Source organism: Penicillium roqueforti (assembly GCF_015533775.1).
Source record: "Penicillium roqueforti strain LCP96 04111 chromosome Unknown scaffold_17, whole genome shotgun sequence".
Classification (NCBI taxonomy): Eukaryota; Fungi; Ascomycota; class Eurotiomycetes; order Eurotiales; family Aspergillaceae; genus Penicillium; species Penicillium roqueforti.
Window position 1 is genome coordinate 75,247 of NW_024067581.1, and position 26,152 is coordinate 101,398.

A 26,152-nucleotide genomic window follows, 5' to 3' on the forward strand; every position below is an offset into this window, starting at 1 on the left:
GACCTTGCATTATCTATCATGATCATCGTCCACAGTCATCAACATCCATCATGACCTTGCATCGTCCTTCATGGTTACCGTCCTTCATGGTCACTGTCCTTCATGGTCTCAACATCCACAGTCATCAACATCCATCATGACCTTGACCATCCATTATGTCCACCATTCATCATGAGCTTCGACTAGGATGACCCTCCACCGTGCCCACCGTATCCACCATCACCACCACCAAGACAACAATATTGATCCAACCATCCACATTCGACCATCCACAATGCTTCGACCTGAAAGAGGAGGAATGAAAAGAAACGGTCTTGATCGACTGAGTCTCCGCAGGAGTGTCTCTGAAGGAGGCTTCTCGTCGGGAAGAGGTTACAGCGTGTACCCAATTAAAGGGGACTCTCAAGACCGTTTGCTGTGGTGGTAAAAAAAAGGGTCGCCTCGATAAGCAAGCATCGACATTCAAGCATCGACATCCAAGCTCCGCTTCAACCTTCCATGTCCAAGAACCACTCCAATCAATTTTCACTCAACTATCTACATTCAAGAAACCATACCACATCAAGCGTCCACTTCAATAACATTCAATCAACCATTCACATTCGACCGCCCACGATGCTTCGACCTTGACACAATGCTTCGACCCGAAAGAGGAGGAATGAAAAGAAACGGTCTTGATCGACTGAGTCTCCGCAGGAGTGTCTCTGAAGGAGGCTTCTCGTCGGGAAGAGGTTACAGCGTGTACCCATTTAAAGGAGACTCTCAAGACCGTTTGCTGTGGTGGTAGAAAAAAAATGGGTCACCTCGACAAGCAAGCATCAACATTCATACCATCTCAACCACTTCGACAACCATCTTGACCTTTGACTACCATCTTAACCACTTTGACAACAACTTTGACAACCATCCACTTTGACTACCATCTTGACCACTTTGACAACAACCCTGACAACCATCCACTTTGACAATAACCTTGACCTTTGACTACCATTTTGACCACTTTGACAACAACTTTGACAACCATCCACTTTGACAACCATCCACTTTGACAACCATCCACTTTGACAACCATCCACTTTGACAACCATCCACTTTGACAATAACCTTGACCTTTGACTACCATCTGACAACCATCCACTTTTGACTATCGTCTCGACAACAATCTTGACCTTTGACTACCATCCACTTTGACAACCATCCACTTTGACAATAACCTTGACCTTTGACTATCATCTGACAATCATCCACTTTGACAATCATCCACTTTGACAATCATCCACTTTGACAATCATCCACTTTGACAACCAATTGATCTCGAGACTTTCGATCTACTATGACAGCTGTGACCACCCACCATGAGACATTCCACTTTGGCTATCCACTATGACCATCATCCACTACGGCCACCATTCACTACAGCCACCATCCACTACGGCCACCATCCACTACGGCCACCATCCACTACGGCCACCATCCACCATGGGCCTCTCCTACAAGAACCGTGACCATCATTTCGTCATATTACAGAGACACAAAGGTTTCCACGGCTTTCCAATCAACTCTTCTCTCTTTTTTGTCAGCATCAAGTCCCACGGCCAACCTGCAAAGAAGGCCTGCCTTGAGGAACTTCAACTTCTCGGTCAAACCAATATCCACTACAGACCAACCCATACAAGCCAGTAACTCGTGAAAGCTTCCGGATCAAGTAGTATCCACTGACTAAGTCACTTTCACCAACAAACACGGGTTGACATCCACAAATCAGAGGTTTTTTATGTCTCATATCATCGTCCAAAGTGGTTCTGTCTGTACGAACCAACGTTTTTATGTCATTGGAAATTAGTTAGAAGAAGAATCAATTTTTGCTATTTCATTTTATTCTTTCTGTAGATTAATATTCACTTTGTCCTAAACCAAATACAAAAGGCAAGATAAAAAGGCTAAGCCTCTAGGGATGTTGATACAAGGGTTTGTCTATTGTCTTCTATGCCTATGGGGCTACGAGGCCTATTATTTTCATTTTCTACAGGAACGATACTCTGTGTGACCATATTTTGAATATTCATTCCATGACAAGTTTATCCTTCTCTGTCTCCAACAGATAACACAGATTCCCATATAGCAAAAACATCAACTGAGACCAGACATTCAATAATCACAACCTCCACAATCTCCACAATCTTAGTCAAACAACAAGTAATCGTACCCTTCATCGCAGTCATAGTTGCCATAGTCATAAGAAGACAGCCCAGAATAATAACAACCATGGTCCTCAATATGCAAGTAGCTCTGACTCCCACTGTCTTCATCATGGGAAGTATTTCGAGTCTCAAGTCGAAGCGAAGATGACACAGGCTGGTCTTTGTCGCTGTTTTGGTTGATATCTTCAGTCCCATCATCAGGAGCCACCCCAGGATCTTGGTCTTGGTCTTCTCCATCACAATCACAATCAGAATCCATAGACCCAGTCTCAACAATAATTGAAGACGGCACATGCTTGTCGGAACCCTCAGATCCCCAACTATGTCCACAACCATATCCTAACTCAAATCCCCACTCAGAGTCGTATCCATGATCCGAGCTAGCTTGTTGTTCGAACCCAGATTCCAGCACAGGCTTTGGTCTTGATGCCGACCCCGGCCTCGTTCCAGATCCAGATGCAGATCCAGGCATTTTCTGCTTGGCTGCATTCTCAAGGTGCTTGAGCGGTTTCGCTACACTATCTCTCCAACGACGCGAGCTCCCCGTGCTCGGTTCGTATATATTAAGATCATAGACTCGACGATGCTCGTGGCATCGGAGGATCTTGCGTCTGTTTCATAATTAATATAAGGATATGATATGATAAAGGGGACGCTAATGGTTCAAGGATTAGTCAACTCACTCGTGAATCTTTTCGAAATTCGCATCTGCAATGTCGTATGTGGATACTTCTTCGAAATTCCCGTCTGTATCGCTTGGGACGAAGTACTGGATGGACTCTATCGGTCCTCTTTTGGCACGTTGTATGAGCTGCATGCAGACGCTTGATTCGGAGGGATCGATGGATCCTATTGAAGTTTCGGGTGTGCTCAGGGCCCATTTTGTGAATTCTGTGAAGGTTTGTTCGTGCTCTGGGTTTGGGAGCTTTTTTGGTTGGATGGCGCTGCAGCAGAATAGATGGTTTGACATTTTGACGGTTTGGTTTGAATGAGTTTTTATATAGATGATGGTTGGTAGGAGAGAGGATTTATTTCGTGGGGGACTCTGACTATAGGCTGTGTGAAGTCGTCAGGATGTGCTAATTCCCTAGTATTGCTAGATTAGGAAACGGAGCTGTTATTCCCATGTCTAGACTTGCGGGTATTATCGGGATGGAAAGTACTATGCCACTTTCATATTTTAGTTTTGGATATCCATGGTAGAAAGTAGGAAGTTGGAGAGGCATGTGAAGGTCATTCGTATACCGACCAAATGGCTGGCATTAGATTAATTAGTAGAAAAGAAAATCTGATATACAAGCATTAATAACCTCTAAAAAGACGCAATATCATATCACAGGTGCTGGCATCACTCCCAATCCTTGATCTCAGCCAGGATATCATCATCACTGAAAAGAGTTAGTTGATGAGCACATTTCGGCCTTTAGAGTGTACTCACTTAGAGTCTTTGATGGGAGAGCTGTGACCGTTATTAATAACATAGCCGCTATAGGTATTCTGGTTTGGCCACGGGCCCTTGGTCGACTCCTCGTGGATAGTGATGTGGTGGTCGTGCGGTTTGTCGGGGTGCTCGACGTAGACATCAGTGTGAGGGACTTTCCAGTAACCATCTGTGTTGGCACTGGGAGATGGCTTCGGCACCGATGCTTGGGACGATCCCTGAGGTTGATTCGCCTCAGCGGGAGCATTTGTGCCCTTGGTGGCAGTATACAGAGCGCCGTGATTGGTGGTGGGAGGTGTGGTGTCAAGCCCAGTCAGATCAAGACCATTTTTACCAGCAGCATTTCCGCTGACGCCTTGAGGGTAGGCAGCGCAGGTGTCGTAATGGCTCTGCGGGGGAGCGTGCAAGCTGTGCTGGAAGGTCTCGGGGGCCTCGATGATAGTGGCCATGAGACCAGTCTCGACGTGCCACTCGACGTGGCAGTGGAGCATCCAGACACCTGGGTTATCGGCGCGGAAGCGGATGACGGTGTGGCCGTTGTTCTGGACCATGATGGTGTCGCGTCTGATCGGGGTGTTGGAGACGTTGCTCGATAGACCCGTGTAGAAGCCGCCATCAACTGGGGTACGCTGCAGAACCTGGAATTGGTGACCGTGCAAGTGCCATGGGTGCAGGTTGTTGTGGTGGTTGTTGATGATGATTTCGACGACCTCGTTGTACTTCACGACGAAGGGGTTTACTTGGCCGTATACATCGGGATTGGAGGAAAACTCGGGACCGACGGTGTTGGCAGTGTAGAGCGATGGCACCTTCGGGGCGATGTACGTCTTGCCGTTGACAGTGAAGCGCGGAACACCGTCTACCAGACCGGCGGCGGTATCCAAAATGATCTGGTGGTCCACGGGCTGCAGGATGGGCTCATGGTCGGCAGGTACCAATAGGACATCATCCACAAAGTCCGTTGCGGCGTCAATGTTATTGAAGACAGGAGGCGGAGGTAGGGGCTTGGCATCGTCGTACACCAACCAGGCGGTAGCATTGGGGTTGTAGTTCTCCGGGATGGTACGATTTTCGAAGATGAACATCATGTTGACATCCATGGTATCCCAAATAGCAAAGTTCTGACTGGCATCAGGTTTGGTTTTAATCAAGACACTCATTCGCTGACCAGTCGCAACGCGCAGGAACTTGTCTCCAGCCGGGTAGGGCTCGGTATAGACGCCGTCGACCTCCACGACAGTCATCTCATGGCCATCGAACACCCAGAAGTGGCCGGGCCAGTTTCCAACGCAGATGATGTGAACCAGATACGTCTTGTTGGGCAGAACCTTGATCTTGGTGTTGGTTGAGTCGTTGATCAATGCCGCGTCAGGGAGGGGCTCTTGGCCATGGGAGGCCGCAGTGATCGTACCGAGCAGCTCCGGCATCTCCTTGTGGTACCAGTCGCTCAGAGTGAGTGTGAATTCATCGTCATAGTGGAAAGGAGGGCTAGGGTCGTGGACAATCAGAGCACCACGGAATCCATCGGGGTACTGGCCCGCGTTGTGTGAGTGGTACCAGTATGTTCCAGTTTGGTTGACCTGTCCTGCAGTTAGCATATGTTCATCTTTTCCACCGGGATTACCCACATCAAAGTGATATTGCATGTGTGCGCCGGGGGCAATTGGGCACTGAGTGACTCCAACGGCGCCATCCATAACTCCACTGCCATGCTGGCGCATGCCGTGCCAGTGGATAGCCGTGGACTCGTTTCCGAGACGGTTGTAGACATCGACGATCAGTTGGTCACCCAAGTTCACATCGATCTGCGGGCAGGGCCATTGGCCATTGATACCAATGACCGGGCGCTCAAACCCATCCGGGGCAGCATTCACCCAAGTAATGTCCCATTTCAGGTAAACGTCCTTGGCGGCGGCTAGACCAGCCCAGGTGGCCAGCGCAAACAAACTAAACTTGGCCATTATGGCAGTATTGAACGAGCGAAAGACGATTGGCCTGATTCAGGAGGATCGTAAAACCCGCCAAACGAGTGCAGTCGAGGCCGAATCAAGAAAGCAAAAACGAATGTCGAAGAACGCGGTTGTCGAATGGGCGCAAGTCGGCCGCTGTGCTGGATGTCGACCGGAAGAGACTGGAAATGGGGCCTCTTCAATCATGGCGATAGAATAACAAAGTGGTCCTGTCGATCTGCAGGGGCCTGAGTATGCTGCTGAAATCAGATCTCATTTCGACGTTCGCGGGGGTGTCATGTCATTGGCCGTGCCTTCATTCACGACTTGAAGGCTGGGATAATAAACACGTAGTAGAGCAGTATCAGGCTGGACCCTGAGCTTCCATTTTTTTCCTGTTGAAGAATGCCCTTGGGGGGTTGGGAGGGTGGAATGTAGATAGTTCACCGAACCGGAAGACGGTTTCTAACCGCCACGCAAGGGGGGCATACTCGAGTCGCACTCGTACTCGACTCAAGGCTTCGTTTAGAGTAAGCATGGCACGAACCGGAAGTTCTAATAATGTATAGAACTTGCACAGCATGGATTGACACCTTTGTGACTTGACAGGTTTAATATTGTGGAGTATCATGATGAAGAAGAATAGTCGCCGCAAACGGATTATCTATCTAGTTGTAGTCTCTTAGTAGTCTCTTATATGTTTTCTCTGTAGAAATCTTCTCCTTCTTCACCTGTAAGCTCTTTCTCTAAGGAAACTGCGGCAAAGGGCGGAATATGCTTGATACGGCCTTTCTATGTACAACCTTTGACGAATCGACGATATAAGCATTAGCGAGTCATATAAACCCCGAGAATAAAGATAACTGGGGGTTTCTTATTAAATTGTAATATACCTCACATATAGACTTTCGCTGGTTGATTTAAGTTGAAAATAACCTTAAGTCCAACATTATCCTCAGCACAACTTAAGCAAATCGAATATAAAGCATCCAAGTAGACGTCAAGCAAAAGGCGTATGAACTCCTGACGCGATAAGGCGGAGGTTCCCAATCGGGCTGTGTGACGTTGCAGTGAAATCTCTTCTGTTAGAGCGGCAAAGAAAAAAAAAGGTCTATGGCTTCAGCGCATTTGCTATCGTGTATCCCCGGAAAAGCGGGAGATTGACTGGAGATGTTACCCTAGACAAATCAGATCCCTGTCTGGAGTCCTGCATCCCATACATGATCCCAGAAGATCTACATCGTATTGTCTGATAGGAGAACAGCCGGGAAACATCGGCGTAGAAGGCCAAGGCCCACAAAAAACGCCCAGGCACGAGAGCGTCTCCCTAATTGAGAACAGTCTGATAAGCTGTGGAGTAAAACGAAGAGATTTAGTGTTAGTCAAGCGCTGGCGATAACGTGGGAAAAAGTGGGAGGGGGAGAAGTTGAAGAGGAGGAGGGGTTGCCACTATCTTCACTTCTTTTTTCTTCAGAGTCTGAGTCAAAGAGACCGTCGGCCGATCTACAGTCCCAAATCTTATTCTCAATCTTGACTGCCACTGACGACATATCTGGATGGCGCTTGCTCACCCCAGATAGCATCATCGAGCCTCAATGGCGTAATAGCTGGTTCTTTATTCAAACATCTCTTGCTTCACAATACCCTGACCTCGTGATATGGATCAATCAATCACCCTCATCGATGCACAAGTGCACTTCCTAGTGAGTCATTCATATTCGGCATACAACATCTACTAACCTAATGCTAGGAGGAATGTGTGGTGCTGGTGCACATCCCATTGGAGCTGTATCCTTACTTCTTAAAGTCTGTTCTAGGACTCATTTTCGATGAAGTCCCTCCACTGGAAGACGAGACAGACCATGCATTTGATTATGAAAATGCTTCTGAGGATGGCTCGTACAAACCACCTGCATTCATGAACGTGTCCATCACGCCAGTGGAAGTCTCCGTCATGTGTCCAAGACGCCTGCTCGACAAATACTTTGTCCCCGTCATGGACCAACTCGACCAGTTGGATGGGTCGCTCCGGTCCTGTCTGATCGTGAGCGAGAATGACTATATCCCCATGCAAGTGCTCGGCGAAGGCCTCGAGGCCGGAAAACGAGTCTTGGAACTGACCAGTCCACTTGCCCTGGCCGGCATGTATGTGAAGCCTAATATATCCATCCCCTATATAAAAAACACCCATACTAACCTCCCCAGATCCATCTTCTTCATCTCAACCTACTTCTCCGACTACATCGTAGTCCCCCAGCAAAGCAAAGCAAGCGTGATGTCCGCTTTAGAGAAAAGAGGCTTCCAATTCAACGACGCCTCCGCAGCCTTCATCACCAACCCGCTCAGTCCTACCATCGAAAGAAGACTCAGCGACCTCATCCCACCGGGCACACCCCCACCCTCAACTCTAGGCGAGCTCCAAACCCGCACCTTCAACAATCTCCGCAAACACCAAATCACCCCCTCCGTAGACAACTCCCTGCGCCTAGTCCAGTGCGCCGCCCACCACGAATACCACAGCCAAGAATCCTCCATGTCCATCCTGCGCGACGCCCTCACCACTGTCCTCCTCGTCGACGAACCCCGCTTCCTCTCCCTAACCCTCGCAGCCCTCGACCCCGCCGCCTCCCTCCTCCTCGAAAAGCGCCTCCTCCCCCGCTTCGCCCGCCACTCCACCTCCGAAACTGGATTCCGCGACTACGAAGACGGCTCCGGCCTCCTCCTCGGGTCCAAGGAAGACCACCTCATCCCCATCACCCTAGACCTCCGCGACCTGCCCCTCGAAGCCTCAGGTATCGTCTGCGGCGTGGCGGGTCGTCTCGCAGACGCAGCTACCGTGAATCCAAGCGCCGTCGGCGGCCTCGGCTCCGCGAGGACGTTCGATTCGGTCGGTACTCGGCTCGCGAACGTCTCGCTCGATAAATCATCCCATGCGCTCCAGCCCTTGCCATCCTCGACGCACCATCTCCAGCCTGATGTGGATGTCGCCGATGCGGTCGAGATTAGTTTCTTGAGTACCGCGCGCGCTGGTACCATTATTGTTGGCGAGGATGAGCTTAGGAGGGCGATTGATGCGCTCGAGGAGGAGAAGATGCAGTCGCCTAGGCTTGATGGTCTTTGCTTGGAGTCTGAGACTCCGCCGGATAGTCCGCAGCAGGGTTGAGAGGCGGGTTTCTTGCGCTTTGTGGATGGCAGAGGATATGACTTATGTGTTCATGTGTTGATGTGGTGTATGGGTAGTAAAAGTTCGCTTGTTTTAATATTTGTATGAATAGCTCTACTTGGTCATGGATTGCTTGAGTTTATTGGTCTGATGTTTACTTACGTCGGTTTGAGATGAAATTGTTGTAAAATGGTAGTCATGTCTGACGATATATATCTCCAGAGTAGCACCATCATGTGTTCAACCCAACAGCACAGCTTAAGATAAAACGATCTCAAATAACAGAAATAGCAGAAATTGAGATTATTATCTTATTATTTCATATCTCATTATTAATATAATAGCGCTGGACAGACATACAGGTCAAATTTCTCCAACATCTCTCTACTATCCTCGCTGCAGGCGAAGACTTGGACCAACGTAGTAAATGTCTGGTGGTCTGCAGATGTACTTCTACCGATCTTCGCTCTGGCCTTGCTCAAAATAGCCGCATCGCCTGGATTGCAATTGAGAGGTGCTCATCACCAAGCCCATTGAAGCCTCAAATTGAACGAAAATGGTAGAGGGTAGTGAGGCCGACACAGACCTGCTAGTCCATATCGGATTCCACCCTATCGTCGTTTCGGCAGTGGCATAATGCGGCGCGTACGCGGTTCGTGATATTAACGTCAACATGAGGATGACTCCGAGACCTGTCTGAGACAAGTTCATCCGTAGACCCTGACAGTACCTAAACCAACAGTCAGCAAGTATCCCAACCCGCCAAACAACACAATCCTTATCCTCACCATCAGAACATCCAGCAGCCCAATCCCCTACACCCTCATTCCACGCCACACAACTAACAGCCTTAACCTTCTCCCCAACCGGCACAGCAGCAATAACCTCCCCCTTAACAACATCCCAAGCAAACGCCGCCGCCCCCGCAACCCCCTCCTCACTCCCACTCAGCACGACCGCATCCCCCATCGCGAAAACCGAGCGCACGCGCAGCTCCGCATTCCGATACGAATACCGCGGCTTCCCAATCCCACCGACCACCGCCTTCTCGCCCCCAAACGCATTGAGCAACTTCCCATCCATGCGGTCCAGCAAGCGGATATACCCGTCCAGCGTCGACGCCAGCAGCGCGTTCCCGTCGCTCGAGCAGCGCACGCTTGTCACCGGGTGCGCGAGGACGTCGACGGTTGTCTTTCCCGTGCGGACGTCGTAGATCCGTGCGTGTCCGTCGTAGCTGCCGCTTGCTATTGAGTAGCTCGGCATGTGTACGTGTAGTGTGGAGACCGTGTCGCTGGCTTCCGTGAGCGTTTGGATGGGTTTGTAGCTTGTGGACCGGGTATCCCAGAGGTTGATTGTTGTGTCTGCGCTACCTGGAGGGAGGGAGGACGTTAGATTAGGATGCTAGGTGGGAAGGGAAGGGAAGAGTGTGGGGATAAGGGGACTCTTACCGGTTACTACGACGGAGTCCCCATCGCCGCCAAATTGCACGGCTTCGACTCGGCTGTTGTGGCCGCTCCAGCGTTTCGTCGTGATGCCTTGCTCTACATCCCAGAGGAAGACTTGGCGATCGCCTCCTACGCTGGCGAAGCGCGCGTTGTCGGCTGTGACGGCGATGTCGAGGACGGAGTAGCCATGTGCTTCGTATTTTTGGATTGGAGTCGTCGTCTCGACTACGGTCGGGCTATTGGTATTGTTTGGAACGGCGCGCGAAAGGTGTACTGCTCGGTCTGAGGAGCCTGTGAGGACATATGTGCCGCCGGAGTTTGAGAATGTTACCGCGTTGACGGGGCCTAGATGAATGTCAGTGTTTGTGCTTTGGAGGTGATTTGGTTGTAATAACCCCTAGACAATAAGACTTTACCATTGTGTGTTTTAAGAGTGTGGATATGCCTAGTTGGGAATATTGTCCGGGGCATGGCCGTTGAGTTGGTGGAGAGAAGGAATTGGAGTTCAAAGAATGCGGGAGTTCAGAGCTTCAACTTTCAAGTCTACTTAAAGAGTCCTATCGGAGGGGAAAAAACTACTACTTTACTTCGAACGAGCTCACAAGTATTAATTCTGTCATACGGAATACAGAAGAAGTTATTATCAAAGTTGTAGACACACCATCGCTAGCTACCAGCGGTAAATGGATATAACAAACGAAACGAACCAAGCCAAAGAAAGGTGCTTCCAAGCGCGAACGGCAAGACATAGGGTACTCAAAAGAGAAGAAAAAACAAGAGCATGGTTCGACTACTCCCCTTTTGAACGATCCGGGTGGAATCCCGGTAAAATTGCAACATCTTAACGACGTCCGTGGCTGCGGGTGCCGGAACCCTGCAAACCCTCGATCTCCTGCTCCAGGGATTTGATACTGGAATAAGTCAGCAATGAATTCCACCAAACAACGCTCCGGAACATACGCTGCATGAGTAGCCTCCAGATCCTTGTTGAGGCGGTCGCGCTCTGAGATGAGCTTCTGCTCCCACTGGCGGAAACGCTGCTCCTCGACCTTGACCTGCTCGGTGAAGCGCTTGCGCAGAGTCTCCTCTTCCTCCTTGAACTTGGGGTTGTCGAGCTTGCGTGGCCGGGCCTCGCCAAACTTGCGGGTCTCCATCTGCTGGGCGCGGTATGCCTCGTAGTGCGATTCTTCCGTTGTGTGAATAAGGTCGAGCATGTGGGTGCGGATCAAGATCGAGCGGAGCTTCTTGAAATCGCAGTGCTCCTCATTCTCCACCTCGGCAACACCCCAAGCGTACTGACGACCCTTGACGACACGACCATCGTTGGCCTTGACATCCTTCTCGGAACCGATGACGGCGAAAGGCATGGCAGCCATCAGGCTGCGGGCATGGGAAGCGGCGTGCTCGTCGTCCTCCTCCACGGGCGGGGTGTAAATCTTGATGCCCTGGGCCTCAATCACAGCGCGGATCTAATCAAAGGTTAGTCCGGATTCTCCCCCTCGTGCACTCGTTCCACTCACTCTATCCTTGTAGCGCACCAGATCCGCATGGCTCAGGGTATCGGCCTTGGCAACGACAGGGATCAGGTTGACGCGGGAGCTCAGACGTTTCATCACCTCGATATCGAGGGGCTTCAAGGTGTGTCCAGTGGGGCGGATGAAGTACAAGCAGGCGTGAACACGCATGTCAATCTTGTCGGTTCGGCGGGGCTGCTGCTCCTGGAGCATGTACGACTCGTGCTGGTCATCCAGGAACTCGATAATGGGTTGCCATGAATCACGGTTGTTCACGTAGTCTCCGAATCCAGGGGTATCAATGACGGTGAGGCGGACTAGAAAAGGACACCTCGTCAGCTATCGAAACGCGGAAGTCGTAGCCCTCCAACACGAGTATCTGGGTCGCACCTTTGAAGAACTTCTCCTCAAGCTCAGCCTTGGTAATCTCAATCTCCACGGTTCGGTCGACCTGCTTCTGGTGGCGGCGCTTGTGATCGGCATAGTTCTTAATGGTGGTGGAGAAGAGGGTGTTGATGAAGGTTGTCTTTCCCAATCCTGACTCTCCGGCAACCTGATCGAAGCTTAGCATCAACACGGGCGGATCATTTCCCTCCGACGGTGGGACACACCATAATAGTGAAGGCTGCACCCCGCTTCGCGACAATCTTGTGACTATACAAGCTTGATTAGAACCTTTCCTCGTATCCACTGTAATCACTCTCAGGTACACACCGCTGGTTGGGGAGCTATATCAAAGAGGGCAAGTTAGCTTCAGCATATCACAAGGGAGACGCGGGCGTTCTGAATAGCTTACGTTGGCAATGCCAATCGGCGTGGCGGTCTCTGAGGTCGACATGGTGGGTTATAGGGGGATTAAAAACAATTCGGAATCAACACAAAGGAAGATGAAGAAGAAGGCCCTGGTGTAGAGTAAGACCCAAATTGAGAAGAGAAAATAAGTCGACTCCTGAGGAGAAAAAAAGGGAGAAGGAGGAACGAATGTGAAATCGGATCTCTCTCGAACTGCCCGTCGCTGCTTCCCCCTGAATCTCCTTTCGTTTTCTGGAGTATACCTCACCTTGCCTATCTGGGTTTAGCTTGACGGACTAGTACCGATTGGGTCCGGGTCCGGGTCATTGATGATCCGCGGGCCCTTATCACGGTAGCTGGTTGAATTATCTCTAATTTTTTGATCTGTGAGATCGCCGACAGCCAAAATGAAGACAGACTTCAAGGTAGGTACTACGCTTGGATTCTTGATCGCATGCAATTGCCAGCAAGCCTGGATTATTAAGATTTATACTAATACCCTCAATTTTAGTTCTCCAACCTTTTGGGGACGGTATATCGCAAAGGAAATCTTCTCTTTACTCCCGATGGCACATGCTTGCTTTCGCCAGTAGGCAATCGAGTCTCGGTCTTCGATCTGGTACAGTATGTGTCGCCCGACAGTCCTTCATTCGGTGATTTGAAACCAGCCCGCTCACAATTGCTTCTATAGAAATACTTCCTATACCTTGCCTTTTTCGCACCGTACCAACATCGACCGTCTCGATCTTACGCCCAAGGGTAATCTTCTGTTGACCGTGGATGAAAATGGTCGCGCAATTTTGACCAACTTCCACCGGCGCATCGCCATTCACCACTTTTCCTTCAAAGGACGAGTGTCCGCACTCAAGTTCTCCCCGTCCGGTCGACATTTCGCCGTTGGCGTGGGCAGACGCCTGCAGATCTGGCAGACGCCCTCCACCCCGGGTACCGAAACCAATGGCGAGATTGAATTTGCCCCGTTCGTTCTACACCGGGATCTTGCTGCCCACTTTGACAACATCGAAAGTGTCGAATGGTCCAGCGATTCGCGCTTCTTGCTCACTGCCGCCAAGGATTTGACGGCGCGAGTATGGAGCATGGATCCGGAGGAAGGTTTCGAGCCGACTACTTTGGCGGGACACAGACAGGGTGTAGTGGCTGCCTATTTCAATGCGACACAAGAAGTGGTAGGTGCTTACTGGAAATTGGACTGGAATACATACTGATTCTTATAGATCTACACTGTCAGCCAAGATGGCGCACTCTTCCGCTGGGAGTATGTTTCAAAAAAAGACGAGGAAACGAATGAAGACATTTCCGATGCCCGATGGAGGATCGTCAAAAAAGATTTCTTCATGCAGAACGACGCCAAGGTCAACTGTGCTGCGTTCCATGCGCCGACCAACCTTCTGGTGGTAGGGTTCTCCAATGGTTTATTCGGGCTCTATGACCTTCCAGAGTTCAACATGATCCATCAATTGAGGTACATCAGTCTGTGACACCCTCCCTTTCACAGTGGCTAATATATCCCCTCTAGTGTCTCCCAGAGCAATATCGATGTTGTGACAATTAACAAATCAGGCGAATGGCTAGCATTCGGATCGTCTAAGCACGGTCAATTGCTGGTGTGGGAATGGCAGTCCGAGTCATATATCCTCAAACAACAAGGGCACCTTGATTCTATGAACGCCCTCGCATATTCACCGGACGGTCAGAGGATTGTCACGGCTGCCGATGACGGTAAAATCAAAGTTTGGGATGTCAAGTCAGGCTTCTGTATTGTTACCTTTACAGAACATACCAGTGGAGTGACCGCATGTCAGTTTGCGAAGAAGGGAAGTGTGTTGTTCACAGCGTCTTTGGACGGCTCTATCCGTGCATGGGATCTTATTCGCTACCGTAACTTCCGAACCTTCACAGCACCATCCCGACTGTCGTTCTCCTCGTTGGCCGTGGACCCTAGTGGAGAGGTGATCTGTGCTGGTTCACCAGACTCCTTCGACATTCACGTATGGTCCGTGCAGACCGGTCAATTACTTGACCAGCTCTCCGGCCACGAGGGTCCGGTTTCCAGTCTTGCCTTTGCTGCCGATGGTAACCACCTTGTCAGTGGAAGTTGGGACCATACAGTTCGCATTTGGAGCATCTTCGGGCGGTCACAGACCAGTGAACCTCTGCAGCTCATGTCAGACATTCTCAGTGTGGCTTTCCGCCCAGATGGGCAACAAGTCGCCGCATCTACCCTAGACGGTCAGCTTTCATTCTGGTCTGTTGAAGATGCTGTACAGCAAGGAGGAGTTGACGGTCGCCATGACGTCTCTGGAGGACGCCGAGTGGCCGACCGCCGTACTGCTGCCAATGCCGCAGGCACTAAATCCTTCAACCGAATCACGTACAGCGCAGACGGTAGCTGCATTCTGGCCGGTGGCAACAGCAAGTACATCTGCTTGTATGATGTCGGAACGGGGTCCTTGATCAAGAAGTTCACCGTTTCCGTCAACACCTCTATCGATGGCACCCAGGAGTTCCTAAGCAGTCGTGACATGACCGAAGCTGGTCCCCGTGCGCTTATTGACGAGACTGGCGAAGCGTCTGATCACGACGATCGTGTTGATACCACTCTTCCTGGCGCGAGACGCGGTGATGCTGGTGCGCGCACCACACGCCCAGAAGTCCGCGTGACGTCTGTGGATTTCGCACCGACTGGACGAGCATTCTGCGCCGCCTCTACCGAAGGACTCCTTGTTTACAGTTTGGATACTGACTTCATCTTTGATCCCTATGATCTGGACATCACAATCACACCGTCAAGCATCCTTGCCACACTAGATGCTGCCAAGGAAGCTGCCATATCCAATACTGTGGATGAGGAAAATACCTTCCTCAAAGCTCTTATCATGGCCTTCCGATTGAATGAACAAAAGCTACTCCGTGTCGTGTATGAAGCGATCCCTCCGTCAGATATTCCCCATGTGGTTCGCTCCGTGCCCTCCGTCTATTTACCTCGCCTTCTCCGATTTGTAGCACATGCCGCCGAAGAAACTCCTCATCTTGAGTTCAACCTCATGTGGATTGAGTCTTTGTTCAGCAGCCATGGTCGCTATTTCAAGGATAACACAGGCACATTCGCAACCGAGCTTCGTGCCGTCCAGCGTGCTGTCGATGACATTCGCGAGAATCTAAAACGGTTGACGGAAAAGAACCTTTACGATCTCAACTACCTGCTCTCTAAGCCTGTTCTGGGGAACAAGAAAACTAGCAGTGCTTTGTTGGCCATGGAGACCGAGGATGCTGAGGTTCCTGATGATCAGATGGTCGATGCTGACGAGGGAGAAGGTGACTGGGTTGGCTTTGAATGATTTCTATGGGGTTTTCTTCGTGTATGTCTACTTGCATCTGAGCCAGGCGTTTTGTATATTGGTTGCAAAGACCAAAAAAGGAAATAGACAGAGGTCTTTGCGGCCTTGTGTGAATAATATCCTCCAAGTTCTGCTCTCTGAGACCTCAAACGGACCCTTTGTCCATCTGTTCGCCTTGAGCAAACGCCGTCCCGTTTTAAAATAAAAAGTCTTACCTTCTAATACTATCCGAATGTGTCCTGTGCCACCCTGTCTTTACCTTTCTTACTCTTCTTACCGCCGAACACCTTCCTTAATCTCTCCGCTTCCAATATTCCGGACAATCCAAGTCTCCGGAGAATCATTTATCTAAGTACCTTTCCTCTTTCTGCTGTCAAGAGCAAGATCTCATCGTCAGCCAACCTCGATATGGCCGGCCTACCCTTCTGGCCCCTCATTGGGGTGTTGGCTGTAGTGCTCTATCTCCTTCGACGACCACCACCTTCCAGTTTGAGACATATCCCAACGGTCAAGTACAATGCCTATCTACCAGATTTCATCAATCGACTCATGTACTACCCCAAAGCTGCCTCGATGATCAGTGAAGGATATGAAAAGGTACGCAGCATACTGCAAACCACGCGTTCACCTCTATTGACATTTCTGCAATTTCTAGTACAAGGATAGTCCATTTCGCCTGCTCACTGGCGATGGAGAAGTCATCGTCCTGCCCGTGAAATACCAGGATGAACTGAGACATCTTCCTCCTTCGAGACTCAGTTCTCTACATGCCCAATATGAAGTACCATGAGCTTATTCGTACCACATTACGTTGAGATGCTGAAGCTAATATAATATTCACAGAACGCGTTGGGCCAGTACACCAACATCATCATCGACACCCTTCTACCTTCTATGACCGTGCGGAAAAAGTTGACGCCCAGTCTTGGTACCAACATCATTTAGTTCTCTTATTTTCAGCCTCGTGCTAGAGACCTAATATATCGAATAGGTCGCGTTGTTCCCGGGATCATCGACGAGCTGCGAACAGCATTCGAAACTGCTCTCCCAGGATGCGAAGGTGGGACCGACCAACCATGCAGATCAACACTCGGATACTGACAGAGAGGTACTGAACACAGATACCTGGATTCAAATTAACCCAAACGAGATGTTCACCCGACTAATCGCCCTCGCGACATCCCGCATGATGGCCGGCGACGCCCTCCGCGAAAACGAAGAATGGCTCAACGTCGCAAGCAACTACGCCGTGAACGTGGGAATCACCATTCTCCTGCTCCGCCCTGTCCCCAAATACCTCCGTCCCATCGTAGCGCGCTTCCTCCCCAGTGTCCGTAAGATGAGGAAGCAGTTGCGCTTCGCGAAAGACCTCTTCATTCCGATGATCCACGAGCGCAGACTGGCACAACAGGCTAAAGACCCCAATTATACCAAGCCGGATGACTTCTTGCAGTGGATGATGGATCTGAGCGAGGAAAAGAAGGAGGACCTCAAACCGGATACCCTGGCGCATCACATGCTGCTCTTGGTCACACTGGCTGTTACTCACACCAGCACGATGGCCTTGTGCCACTGTATCTTCGATTTGGTTACCAGACCTGAATACATTGAGCCACTGCGGGAAGAAATCACACGGACTCTGCCTGATGGCTGGTATCGGACGACTCAGGCTGCGCTTAAGGAGCAGTCCCGTCTGGACAGCTTCTTGCGCGAATCTCAACGCTTCGCTCCGCCTGGTGAATGTGAGTATCGGATCTTTTCTTATGGCTGCGCCGTATAACCAGTCAGGGTTAGTGTGTTAGTATCATGCTCTAATCACCTACGTTGTCTAGTGAACTTCCACCGCATCGTCAAAGAACCAATCACGCTCCATGATGGCCTCGTTCTTCCAGTAGAGACACACGTCTGTTTCGCTGCCGGTCCGATTAGCAAAGACGCTGCCTTCGTCAAAGACCCAATCACCTTCGACGGCTTTCGCTGGTGCCATTACCCTCGGGATCGCTTTGTCCTGACCCCTGAGCTCGGAAAACTCGACGCTATGCTGAACGGTGCTGGTGAGATGCAGGCTGAAAAGTCCGCATCTTCCGCCTATTTCGTTTCGATCACTAACACCAACATGCATTTCGGCTTCGGGCTCCAGGCATGTCCCGGTCGGTTCTTCGCATCGAATACTTTGAAGGCAATCCTGAGTCGCCTCATTCTTGACTATGAATTCAAATTCGTTGAAGACCTGCAGGGGAAGAGACCCAGTAATCTTGTGGTTGGGGAGCATATTCTTCCGAGTATGACTACGGAGATGCTGTTCCGGAAAAGACCTATTGGGCTTTGAGTAGAAGGGGAGATGTTACTTTTCAGGGCTACCAGAGGTCGATGCCCGATGCCATACTTATTCTACCAAGATGTTGCGGTTCTTGCTTTACATCTAAATATCTCAGACTAGGAAATAAGAATATTGAGTTTGATTTCAGTTCCATCGTACAGTCATCTGCAATAGATATAAGCACTGCCACGACATACATGTCGAGACGGGGTGCAGATATCTAAAGCGTCCACATACATAGAGGGTTCGAATCCAATCGTTTCATCATATCTTCTCTCGAATATCACGTCGATCATTCCCTAGGCAGTGGGCTGGGGGGCACCTCCTCGCCCACGACCTCCTCTGCCACGGAACCCATTACCACGACCGCGGCCACGGCCACGTCCTCGGTCCAATCCTTGCGGCGGCGGAACGCGAGAGTAGTTCTGCGGACGGAAGTTGGGGTTGTTTTGGATAATACCCTCGCTGGGATCGCTGTTGTCCATTGCGACATATCCGCCTCGCGCACCTCCCCGACCGGCACGGGGGCCACGGGGAATACCGCCACCATTGGGACGGAAAGGAAGAGTGGTCTGTTGGCCGTTGTTGAGACCCCCGCGACCTCCACGTCCAGCTCCATTGCCTTGTCCATTGCCTTGTCCGGCGACAGCTCCTCGGAAAGAGCCTCTCAGGGGCGGAGGGGCAGTTGCGTTCCTCAGTTGTCCCTGTCCGTGAGGACCGATGGGTGCGCCGTATCCGGCAACTGTCAAAGGAGTCTGGGTTTGCTGGGTTTGCTGGCTAGCTGTGGCACGGGAACTAGTGATCAGTTGTCGGTTGGAGATGTTGAGGAGGGAAGATGCTAAAACAGTTTGACCACGGAATGGTGAGCATCGACCACCTAGCGTAGTGCCGCTCATGAACGACACATCAAAGACAACATCAAGCAGAAGTGCTCGTGGGGTTCTGGTTAAACCGACAACAGTGCCACGAGTAGCGATTGGCACCTTACCAGAATCTTGGGCATACACAACCCGATCACCAAGCTGGAAGGTTTGGTTTCCGAGGCGGTGCTCGACATCGGCAGGCCGAAGGAGTGCACTACGGGGCACACCCCGAACCTTCTTCGGTTGCATATCTGGCTGGGACGCATTGAGATTATCGGCATCCTGCTCAATCAACATCACAATATCCGAGTCAAGTTGCTCAGCATCGAGGGGCACTCTCTCGAAGTTCTTAGCTTCAATAGATTTGAGCCAATCCTTAATCTCTTTCATCTTAAGGGCGGCGATTTCCTCTGGATAGAAATCAGTCGGAGAATAACGGTCGCTTTGAGGGTTGCGCTGGATTCCAGCGATGAATTCGGGGAATTTAATCATGTACTGTTGAAGCAGTTCCACTGCCTTTTGGCTAAATTCCCAGCCAGATTGTCCTCGACGGGAGTATCCAAGAACCTTCTGTTGCTTTGCCTGGAACTTCAGGTTAAGACCGAGGTTCGCACGTTGGCCTTCGATATCAACTGTAAAGGAAGATGTGATCTTGGCTAGGACCAAAGGATTGAGGCGAAGACTGCGCGCAACAGCGTACGACGGCATGTAGGGGCAGAGTTGCTCAGATGCCCTAACACGCTCTCGACCGAATTCTGGCTCCCGACCCTTCACAGCCGCGACCAATCCATTCACCTTTCCGTCTTCGTGTCCCCCAACATAAACAGGTCTTCCATAGTTGAAATCACCCAAGAAGAAGGCACGAGAACCCTCTGGGAATTCTTCTTGGATAGAGAGAGCTTCACGCTCAATAAAACGTTGATCAGGATTGATCACATCATCAACAACAACCTGTAGAGCATAATCCGTCTCTTGGCCGGGAATATCAGCGAATTCCTTGATTGTGGCTCCATCGTCTGTCTTGCTCATGCCCTTCAGAAGTTGAATGTGGACCAGAGATTCGACATCGCCAATGATAATTGCTAGACGCTTGCTGTAGGTGCCCTCAATCTTGTTGGCCTTCCTCTTCCACTGCTCAATTTGCTGAGGGGTATGAGGAATAGATAAAGGGTGTTGTTCTCCAGGAGGTAGAACATAATCAAATAATTCATCCGAAACGCGGACCACAAGAGCTTCTTGTAAGAATGGATAACCCACGTGAATACGCTTCCCAAGCTTCGTCTTAGCCAGTTCAATGCTCGACCGGCTTCCCGGATCAAGGAGTGTAATAACCTGGCTCTCGTTGCGGCTATCTTGATTGAACACGCAAACGCCATGGAAACCTAATTGACCATGGTGCGGAAGTGTCTTGATGCTAGGGAAGCCAGCAAGCGCTGCCTTGCCTAAGTGGACGCCGTCCATTAAGCCAGCGTAGGGCACCAATCCATCCATGACGGGGAGGTCAAAGAGGTTCTCAATACAACGGCAGCTAGGAAGATCCGGGAATACGCCAGGCATTGAGGAGGGGTAAATGAAGTTCACTTCTGGGGAATAGGTGAATTTGAGACAAACCCCAAAGTCGTTCCTTGCTTTTTCATCCGCGGAAAGTAGGTTTTCTTTCGTTTTGAGGGCGTCCAAAAGCCGTTTTTCGTCGATGAATGGAATCTTGACAACGGCTTCCCATTCCATCTTTTTTCCGTTCATATCCAGATCAAAATCACGGGGGTAGAAATCGTAGATGGGGGAATCAGCCGAGGTCATCAGGTCCCAATACGCAGTAGGCACGATCTTCTTGCTGCGATCGGGCAAGACACCCATAAGCTGGTCGAACGGCCGGAAAGGCTGTCCCAATTTGAAGTCCATGTCTGCACCAAGACCATCATTCACATCTGTTCAACCGTTAGCAATCAGAATAATCCAACAAGAAAAAAGGGGGATTGGGTACTACTAACCAGAAATCATAGGGGCATAGTGGTACTGGAAGAACCAAGGCCAAGAAGCAATGCCACGGTAATAGTAGAACAAGACCCACTGCAATCCTTGCACGTAGTTTTGCGCCAACTTCTTCATCTCTTCTTTGTTATCGAGGCCCCAGCCGAACTTGGTCCGATAATAATTATCTTTCCACTCTAAAAACTTGGCATCATATTTCTCCTGCGCGGACTTCTGTGCTTCCTCGGGAGTCATCTCTTGAACTTTGGCCTTCTCGTACTTCCGAATAATACGCTGAACAGCCACCGATGCCTCTTCGTCCTCTTCGTCATCACTGTCACACTGGGTTGGAGGCAATGTGAGTCTCATGAATCGATCACCGTTCTCGTTGTCGATGGAGGACCAAGGCAACCGGAGCTCATCCGCAAGCTGTTCGACGAAAGCGCGGTCACGAGCTGGAAGTGTAGGAGGGAGGTCAAGGGGTTCACAGGTCTTATCAGACCGGTTCAGAACGTACTTCTTGACCGTCTTAAGTATCTCCTTCTGAGCAGGAGTGAGCGTAAGCTCTTTCTTCTGTTGCGAGGTCGAATAATCAATGCTTGGGTCTTTCTTCGATTTGATCCATTGGGCATCGGAGTTTTCAGCCTCAAAGAATCGGTATTCCACGGCACTAAGCGCAGTCACAAGCATGCCCAACCGTTGCACGTTAATAACACCCTGCTCGTTGATGTAGCCGCCCATTTTTGGCAGCACCTCCTTGTAGAGCTTGAACATAAGGGCAAGGGCACCCTCGTTGATATGTAAGTTTGGCAGGTTGGGCAAGAAATCGTTGCCAACGAAAAAGGCCATAAGAATGAAATCATCAATGACACGCTCCATATCGAATGGGAAATCCAGAACACCATCTTGTTCTAGCTCTTGGAATTCTAGTTCCAAATACTCCCGCACCACGCTCAGATGCAGGAGGTAAAAGTTTTGGTGTTCCAATTCTTTGGGCTTCTTGGATACTTGGCGACCAAAGGTCACTTCCTCTCGAAGAAGACAGAAGTGAGGGTCATGGCTGAGGAGACCCAGCATGATCAGATCGGCATCCAGACCGTAAAGACAATGGCGAACGTTGGATTCATAGTCGGGCTGCGCTTTCGAGCAGCGAATGTATTCCATAATCTTGTGCTCGCCTTCTCCGGGAACCTCATGGCCAGAAAGCACAATTTCCACACCTTGCCAATCTGTGTCCTCCGAGATTTTCTTGTTGATGAAGTATTTGAGTTGTTTCGTCAATTTCTGCATGAACTCGGTACCCGGGGTGATGCAGTTGCTGTCAAAGGCATCTTCCTTTGGCATCTCCAGGCCCTGCTGGATAGCCTTCTCCTTCGCATTCTCTGCATCCAGGGCCGTCCGGAATCGACGCGCACGTTGTTGATTCATCTTAGCGCGAGGCGCAACACCGTCTACCGCCATGTAGAACAGTTTCTTGGGCTTGATTTTGCCAAATAGATGTTCAATGTAATTGAAGATGGCAATGAACATTTGATCCTCCGTCATGCGAAACGTCGGGGAGTCGCTGTCACTATGTGTACAGTTGTGAATAATACCGTTCATGTCGAGGTATAGGCTATCGAATTCGGGTATCCGGCTCTCTGCGATCAGCATCGAGATTGACGGATACCGCTCACTCAGCCAACGGAAGAATTTCGGGACACCCATGGTGAAGATTGGGTCCGATTGAAGCGAAGGTCGCCAATAAAGAAATCGGCAGGTGATGTATCGTAATAGTTTAAAGATCGTATGAGGGGTTCTTGGAAAGGACTGAAGTAGAGTTACTTGCGACGAAAGGTGAAATCATCCAATGAACAGATCTTGGATGAGGTACTGCGTCAACGAAGTGGTGTCCAAAGAAGAATATAAAAGGACAAACGTAAACAAGCAAGAGAAAAAATATATAACGCCGGACTGACGCTTTTCGGTTGTCTATGATGCGATGCGAGACGTAGTCCCCGCGGCGATGCGATGTGAACATTGAAGAGTCAACCCCAAGCTCATTCACCGCCTACCAATCAGGTTTAGTGCCATTACGGGTCTCTCAGCACTCATTAACGCGCGAATGCGCGTAGCTTTCCTCCGCCTACCTATCTGCTTCACACACTCTTTCTAAGTGGCTGAAGTTCTGTTATCTTGTGATCTTATTATATTGCTTGATCCTATACCACCCCAAAGCCATGGATCCCTATGAAGACGATGCTGGTGAGCATCCATGACCTTGCGCACTACTCAAAAATCTCATTCTAATGAAGACCTAGGTGCTGGTGACGAGCACGAGAAAGACCAGGATCAGGACCAGGACCATGAACACAATGATGAGAAGGCGATCAATGAAGGTAGCTTTGCTCAATCTCTCCAGTTCTGCCAACCACGGTATCTAATTATATTCATTGGTCACAGAGTACAAAACATGGAAGAAGAATGCGCCCTTCCTCTATGATATGATCCTGAGCACAGCATTAGAATGGCCAACTCTTACAACCCAGTGGCTTCCAGATAAGCAAGAGTATGCCCCGAAACCCTACTAGTCCCACTGGTCCAATCATCAACCTAACCACGGCTATCTTCAGAGTCCCGGACAAGCCCTACTCAACCCACCGTCTCATCATTGGCACACATACCACTGGTGAAGCGCAGAATTACCTTCAGATCGCTCAAGTGCAACTCCCAAATCCTAATGCGCCAAACCCCGAAGACTATGATGAAGAAAAGGGAGAGATTGGAGGTTATGGTGGGGGCTCAAAGAAGGCACAGATGGAGATCAAGTTCAATATTGTGCAAAAGATCGATCACAAGGGCGAGGTCAACAAGGCCCGGTATCAGCCACAGAACCCAAACATCATTGCGACAATGTGCACGGATGGTCGGGTGATGATCTGGGATCGTTCTAAGCACCCTAGCTTGCCAACTGGCACAGTGAACCCTCAAATGGAGCTCCTAGGCCATGAAGCTGAAGGCTTCGGGCTTAGCTGGAACCCTCATGTAGCCGGTCACCTCGCGACAGGCAGTGAGGATAAGACTGTTCGACTTTGGTAGGGCACAGCATGAAAACCCAAGAATTTGGTGTGACTCGCAGCTAATGAAGGTCACCACAGGGATATTACTACATACACCAAGGGCAACAAGGCAGTTCGGCCCAGCCGGACTTTCACACACCACTCCTCGATCGTCAACGACGTTCAATACCATCCTCTCCACTCCTCTCTCATCGGAACCGTCTCCGATGATATCACGCTTCAAATCCTCGATACCCGCCAAGAAGACTCCACTCGCGCGGCTGCTTCCGCGGAAGGCCAGCACCGCGATGCCATCAACTCCATTTCCTTCAACCCGGCTTCCGAGACGATTCTGGCCACGGGTTCCGCCGACAAGACTATCGGTATTTGGGATCTCCGTAACCTGAAATCAAAGCTCCACTCGCTTGAAGGCCACACCGATTCGGTGCAATCTATCTCGTGGCATCCATTTGAGGAGTCGGTCCTGGCAAGTTCCAGTTATGACCGCAAGATTATGTTCTGGGACCTCAGCCGGGCAGGTGAGGAGCAAACACCCGAGGATGCTCAAGATGGGCCGCCAGAGCTGTAAGTGACCACGATTTGTTTTCTTCATGCAATGGTTTGTATTGTTCGCTAACCTTGCTCCTTAGTTTGTTTATGCACGGTGGACACACGAATCGAATTTCAGACTTCAGCTGGAACCTAAGTGACCCTTGGGTTCTCTGTTCCGCTGCCGAGGACAATCTACTACAGGTATGGAAGGTAGCAGATGCAATTGTGGGCAAAGACCTGGAGGATGTCCCAACAGAAGAAATTGAGGCGTAGATATTATTTCTACCGGACTTGCAGTTGTCTCATCATTTTCCATATGGCTGCTTCTTTGATATAGTTGAATCAAGACCATAGTGAGTAATCTTAAAAAACACTATTTCCTTTGAAATCTATATATATTCTTGTGCCTATAAGGGCATATTGTTACCCATGGTCACCACCAACCATGATAGTCTAACTAAGTTACATGGCATTTATAATTCTTGTAGACTCGAGGACCGCTTAGTGATATCAGCATTCGTTTCCAACATTAGTCATTAATTACTAATAACGAAGGACCTTTAGAACCGCCGAAAATCGATCGCCTAAACATCCAAGCAGTCTTCCGTCGAACACATTGATTAACACACGTCTGATCAAGCTCCTTATCCTTCGAACGAGTCATATATATACGTCGGTGTACCCCTGAGCTAACTTAGGTTTCGTCAGTCCATATGACTCGCTTCTAATCGTTAACCTTCTAGTAAGCATGCTTGAGCGCAAAGGCTACTCGTTTAGTACGGTCTCTTTCCGATACCACAGGCTTTTGTGTAGTAATGTACCGGCGGATACCATGGTATTTCAGGAATCGGCGTAGTGTTCGTGGACAAGGCAGATTCGTTACAGTGGTTACCTCTGCTATTGTCATCCTGCGAGCTGTGGTATCTTGTCGGATAAAGGCCGTGATTTTGTTCAATAACTGCTGGCCTAGCTAGCCTAGTCATACCAGTACGGCGGGGCCTTCCATTTAGATAAATAACACGCCAGACCGTATGGTATCTGACATTAACCTGCCTCATAAGCTGCTGGTATGTTAAATACCATACTGTCTGGAGTATTATTCATCTAAATGGAAGACCTGTGGCCTGTACTGCTTTGGTCAAGCTCGTTTCGGTTCTGCCCGTTACTGTGGTGACATTCAACCTTATATATACCGAGCTCCAGAAGTTTTGCTACGTACAACTTGGGATGAAAAGGTTGATATTTGGAATCTCGCGGTTCTCATAAGTAGGCCATCAACTCCATTTCTGGACAATGCAACTAACTCATCCAAACATGGACCATTTTCCAACATAAGCAACTATTTTATGCCAGAGATTCAAACAAGAAACAGGCAAATGCTTACCATCTCGCTGAGATGATTGCGATTCTTGGACCGCCACCTAAAGAAATGTTAGAACAACGACTATGCTACAGAATTCTTTGATCCAGAGGGCACGCTATCCCTAACATCTACACGTCCTGTCACAAATCAAGCAATTCAAGGTCATTGGAAGGGAGCGGCA

The 26,152-nt window shown here is 49.8% G+C and overlaps 9 protein-coding genes across 9 annotated transcripts; 4 read left to right on the top strand and 5 right to left on the bottom strand.

Annotated features, from left to right (window-relative positions):
- Positions 1-2,181: 2,181 nt before the first annotated feature.
- Positions 2,182-3,171, bottom strand: LCP9604111_6394 (uncharacterized protein; the record flags this gene model as incomplete). Its single annotated transcript, XM_039074310.1, has 2 exons — positions 2,182-2,812; positions 2,885-3,171. The coding sequence occupies 2 exons, from the start codon at positions 3,169-3,171 to the stop codon at positions 2,182-2,184; spliced, it is 918 nt and encodes a 305-aa protein (XP_038927444.1).
- A 378-nt stretch (positions 3,172-3,549) lies between these two features.
- Positions 3,550-5,603, bottom strand: abr1 (multicopper oxidase abr1; the record flags this gene model as incomplete). Its single annotated transcript, XM_039074311.1, has 3 exons — positions 3,550-3,589; positions 3,640-5,222; positions 5,271-5,603. 3 exons carry the CDS (start codon positions 5,601-5,603, stop codon positions 3,550-3,552), a joined length of 1,956 nt encoding a protein of 651 aa, XP_038927445.1.
- A 1,646-nt stretch (positions 5,604-7,249) lies between these two features.
- LCP9604111_6396 (ACT domain-containing protein) lies at positions 7,250-8,754 on the top strand (the record flags this gene model as incomplete). Its single annotated transcript, XM_039074312.1, has 3 exons — positions 7,250-7,294; positions 7,342-7,736; positions 7,797-8,754. 3 exons carry the CDS (start codon positions 7,250-7,252, stop codon positions 8,752-8,754), a joined length of 1,398 nt encoding a protein of 465 aa, XP_038927446.1.
- Positions 8,755-9,461: 707 nt separating this feature from the next.
- Positions 9,462-10,670, bottom strand: LCP9604111_6397 (WD40 repeat domain-containing protein; the record flags this gene model as incomplete). The annotated part of the gene is made up of 4 exons (XM_039074313.1): positions 9,462-9,484; positions 9,543-10,124; positions 10,203-10,544; positions 10,616-10,670. 4 exons carry the CDS (start codon positions 10,668-10,670, stop codon positions 9,462-9,464), a joined length of 1,002 nt encoding a protein of 333 aa, XP_038927447.1.
- A 370-nt stretch (positions 10,671-11,040) lies between these two features.
- Positions 11,041-12,551, bottom strand: aspC (septin CDC12; the record flags this gene model as incomplete). Its single annotated transcript, XM_039074314.1, has 7 exons — positions 11,041-11,110; positions 11,160-11,668; positions 11,720-12,030; positions 12,104-12,266; positions 12,325-12,367; positions 12,428-12,441; positions 12,510-12,551. 7 exons carry the CDS (start codon positions 12,549-12,551, stop codon positions 11,041-11,043), a joined length of 1,152 nt encoding a protein of 383 aa, XP_038927448.1.
- A 361-nt stretch (positions 12,552-12,912) lies between these two features.
- Positions 12,913-15,864, top strand: LCP9604111_6399 (snoRNA-binding rRNA-processing protein PWP2; the record flags this gene model as incomplete). The annotated part of the gene is made up of 5 exons (XM_039074315.1): positions 12,913-12,930; positions 13,017-13,129; positions 13,197-13,692; positions 13,741-13,988; positions 14,043-15,864. 5 exons carry the CDS (start codon positions 12,913-12,915, stop codon positions 15,862-15,864), a joined length of 2,697 nt encoding a protein of 898 aa, XP_038927449.1.
- A 408-nt stretch (positions 15,865-16,272) lies between these two features.
- Positions 16,273-18,193, top strand: LCP9604111_6400 (cytochrome P450; the record flags this gene model as incomplete). The annotated part of the gene is made up of 6 exons (XM_039074318.1): positions 16,273-16,461; positions 16,520-16,645; positions 16,708-16,792; positions 16,856-16,924; positions 16,986-17,606; positions 17,697-18,193. 6 exons carry the CDS (start codon positions 16,273-16,275, stop codon positions 18,191-18,193), a joined length of 1,587 nt encoding a protein of 528 aa, XP_038927450.1.
- A 290-nt stretch (positions 18,194-18,483) lies between these two features.
- On the bottom strand, positions 18,484-22,725 carry LCP9604111_6401 (chromatin-binding exonuclease XRN1; the record flags this gene model as incomplete). The annotated part of the gene is made up of 2 exons (XM_039074319.1): positions 18,484-20,975; positions 21,039-22,725. 2 exons carry the CDS (start codon positions 22,723-22,725, stop codon positions 18,484-18,486), a joined length of 4,179 nt encoding a protein of 1,392 aa, XP_038927451.1.
- Positions 22,726-23,237: 512 nt separating this feature from the next.
- LCP9604111_6402 (WD repeat RBAP46/RBAP48/MSI1 family protein) lies at positions 23,238-24,881 on the top strand (the record flags this gene model as incomplete). The annotated part of the gene is made up of 6 exons (XM_039074320.1): positions 23,238-23,262; positions 23,319-23,396; positions 23,461-23,566; positions 23,631-24,092; positions 24,156-24,641; positions 24,707-24,881. 6 exons carry the CDS (start codon positions 23,238-23,240, stop codon positions 24,879-24,881), a joined length of 1,332 nt encoding a protein of 443 aa, XP_038927452.1.
- Positions 24,882-26,152: the final 1,271 nt, after the last annotated feature.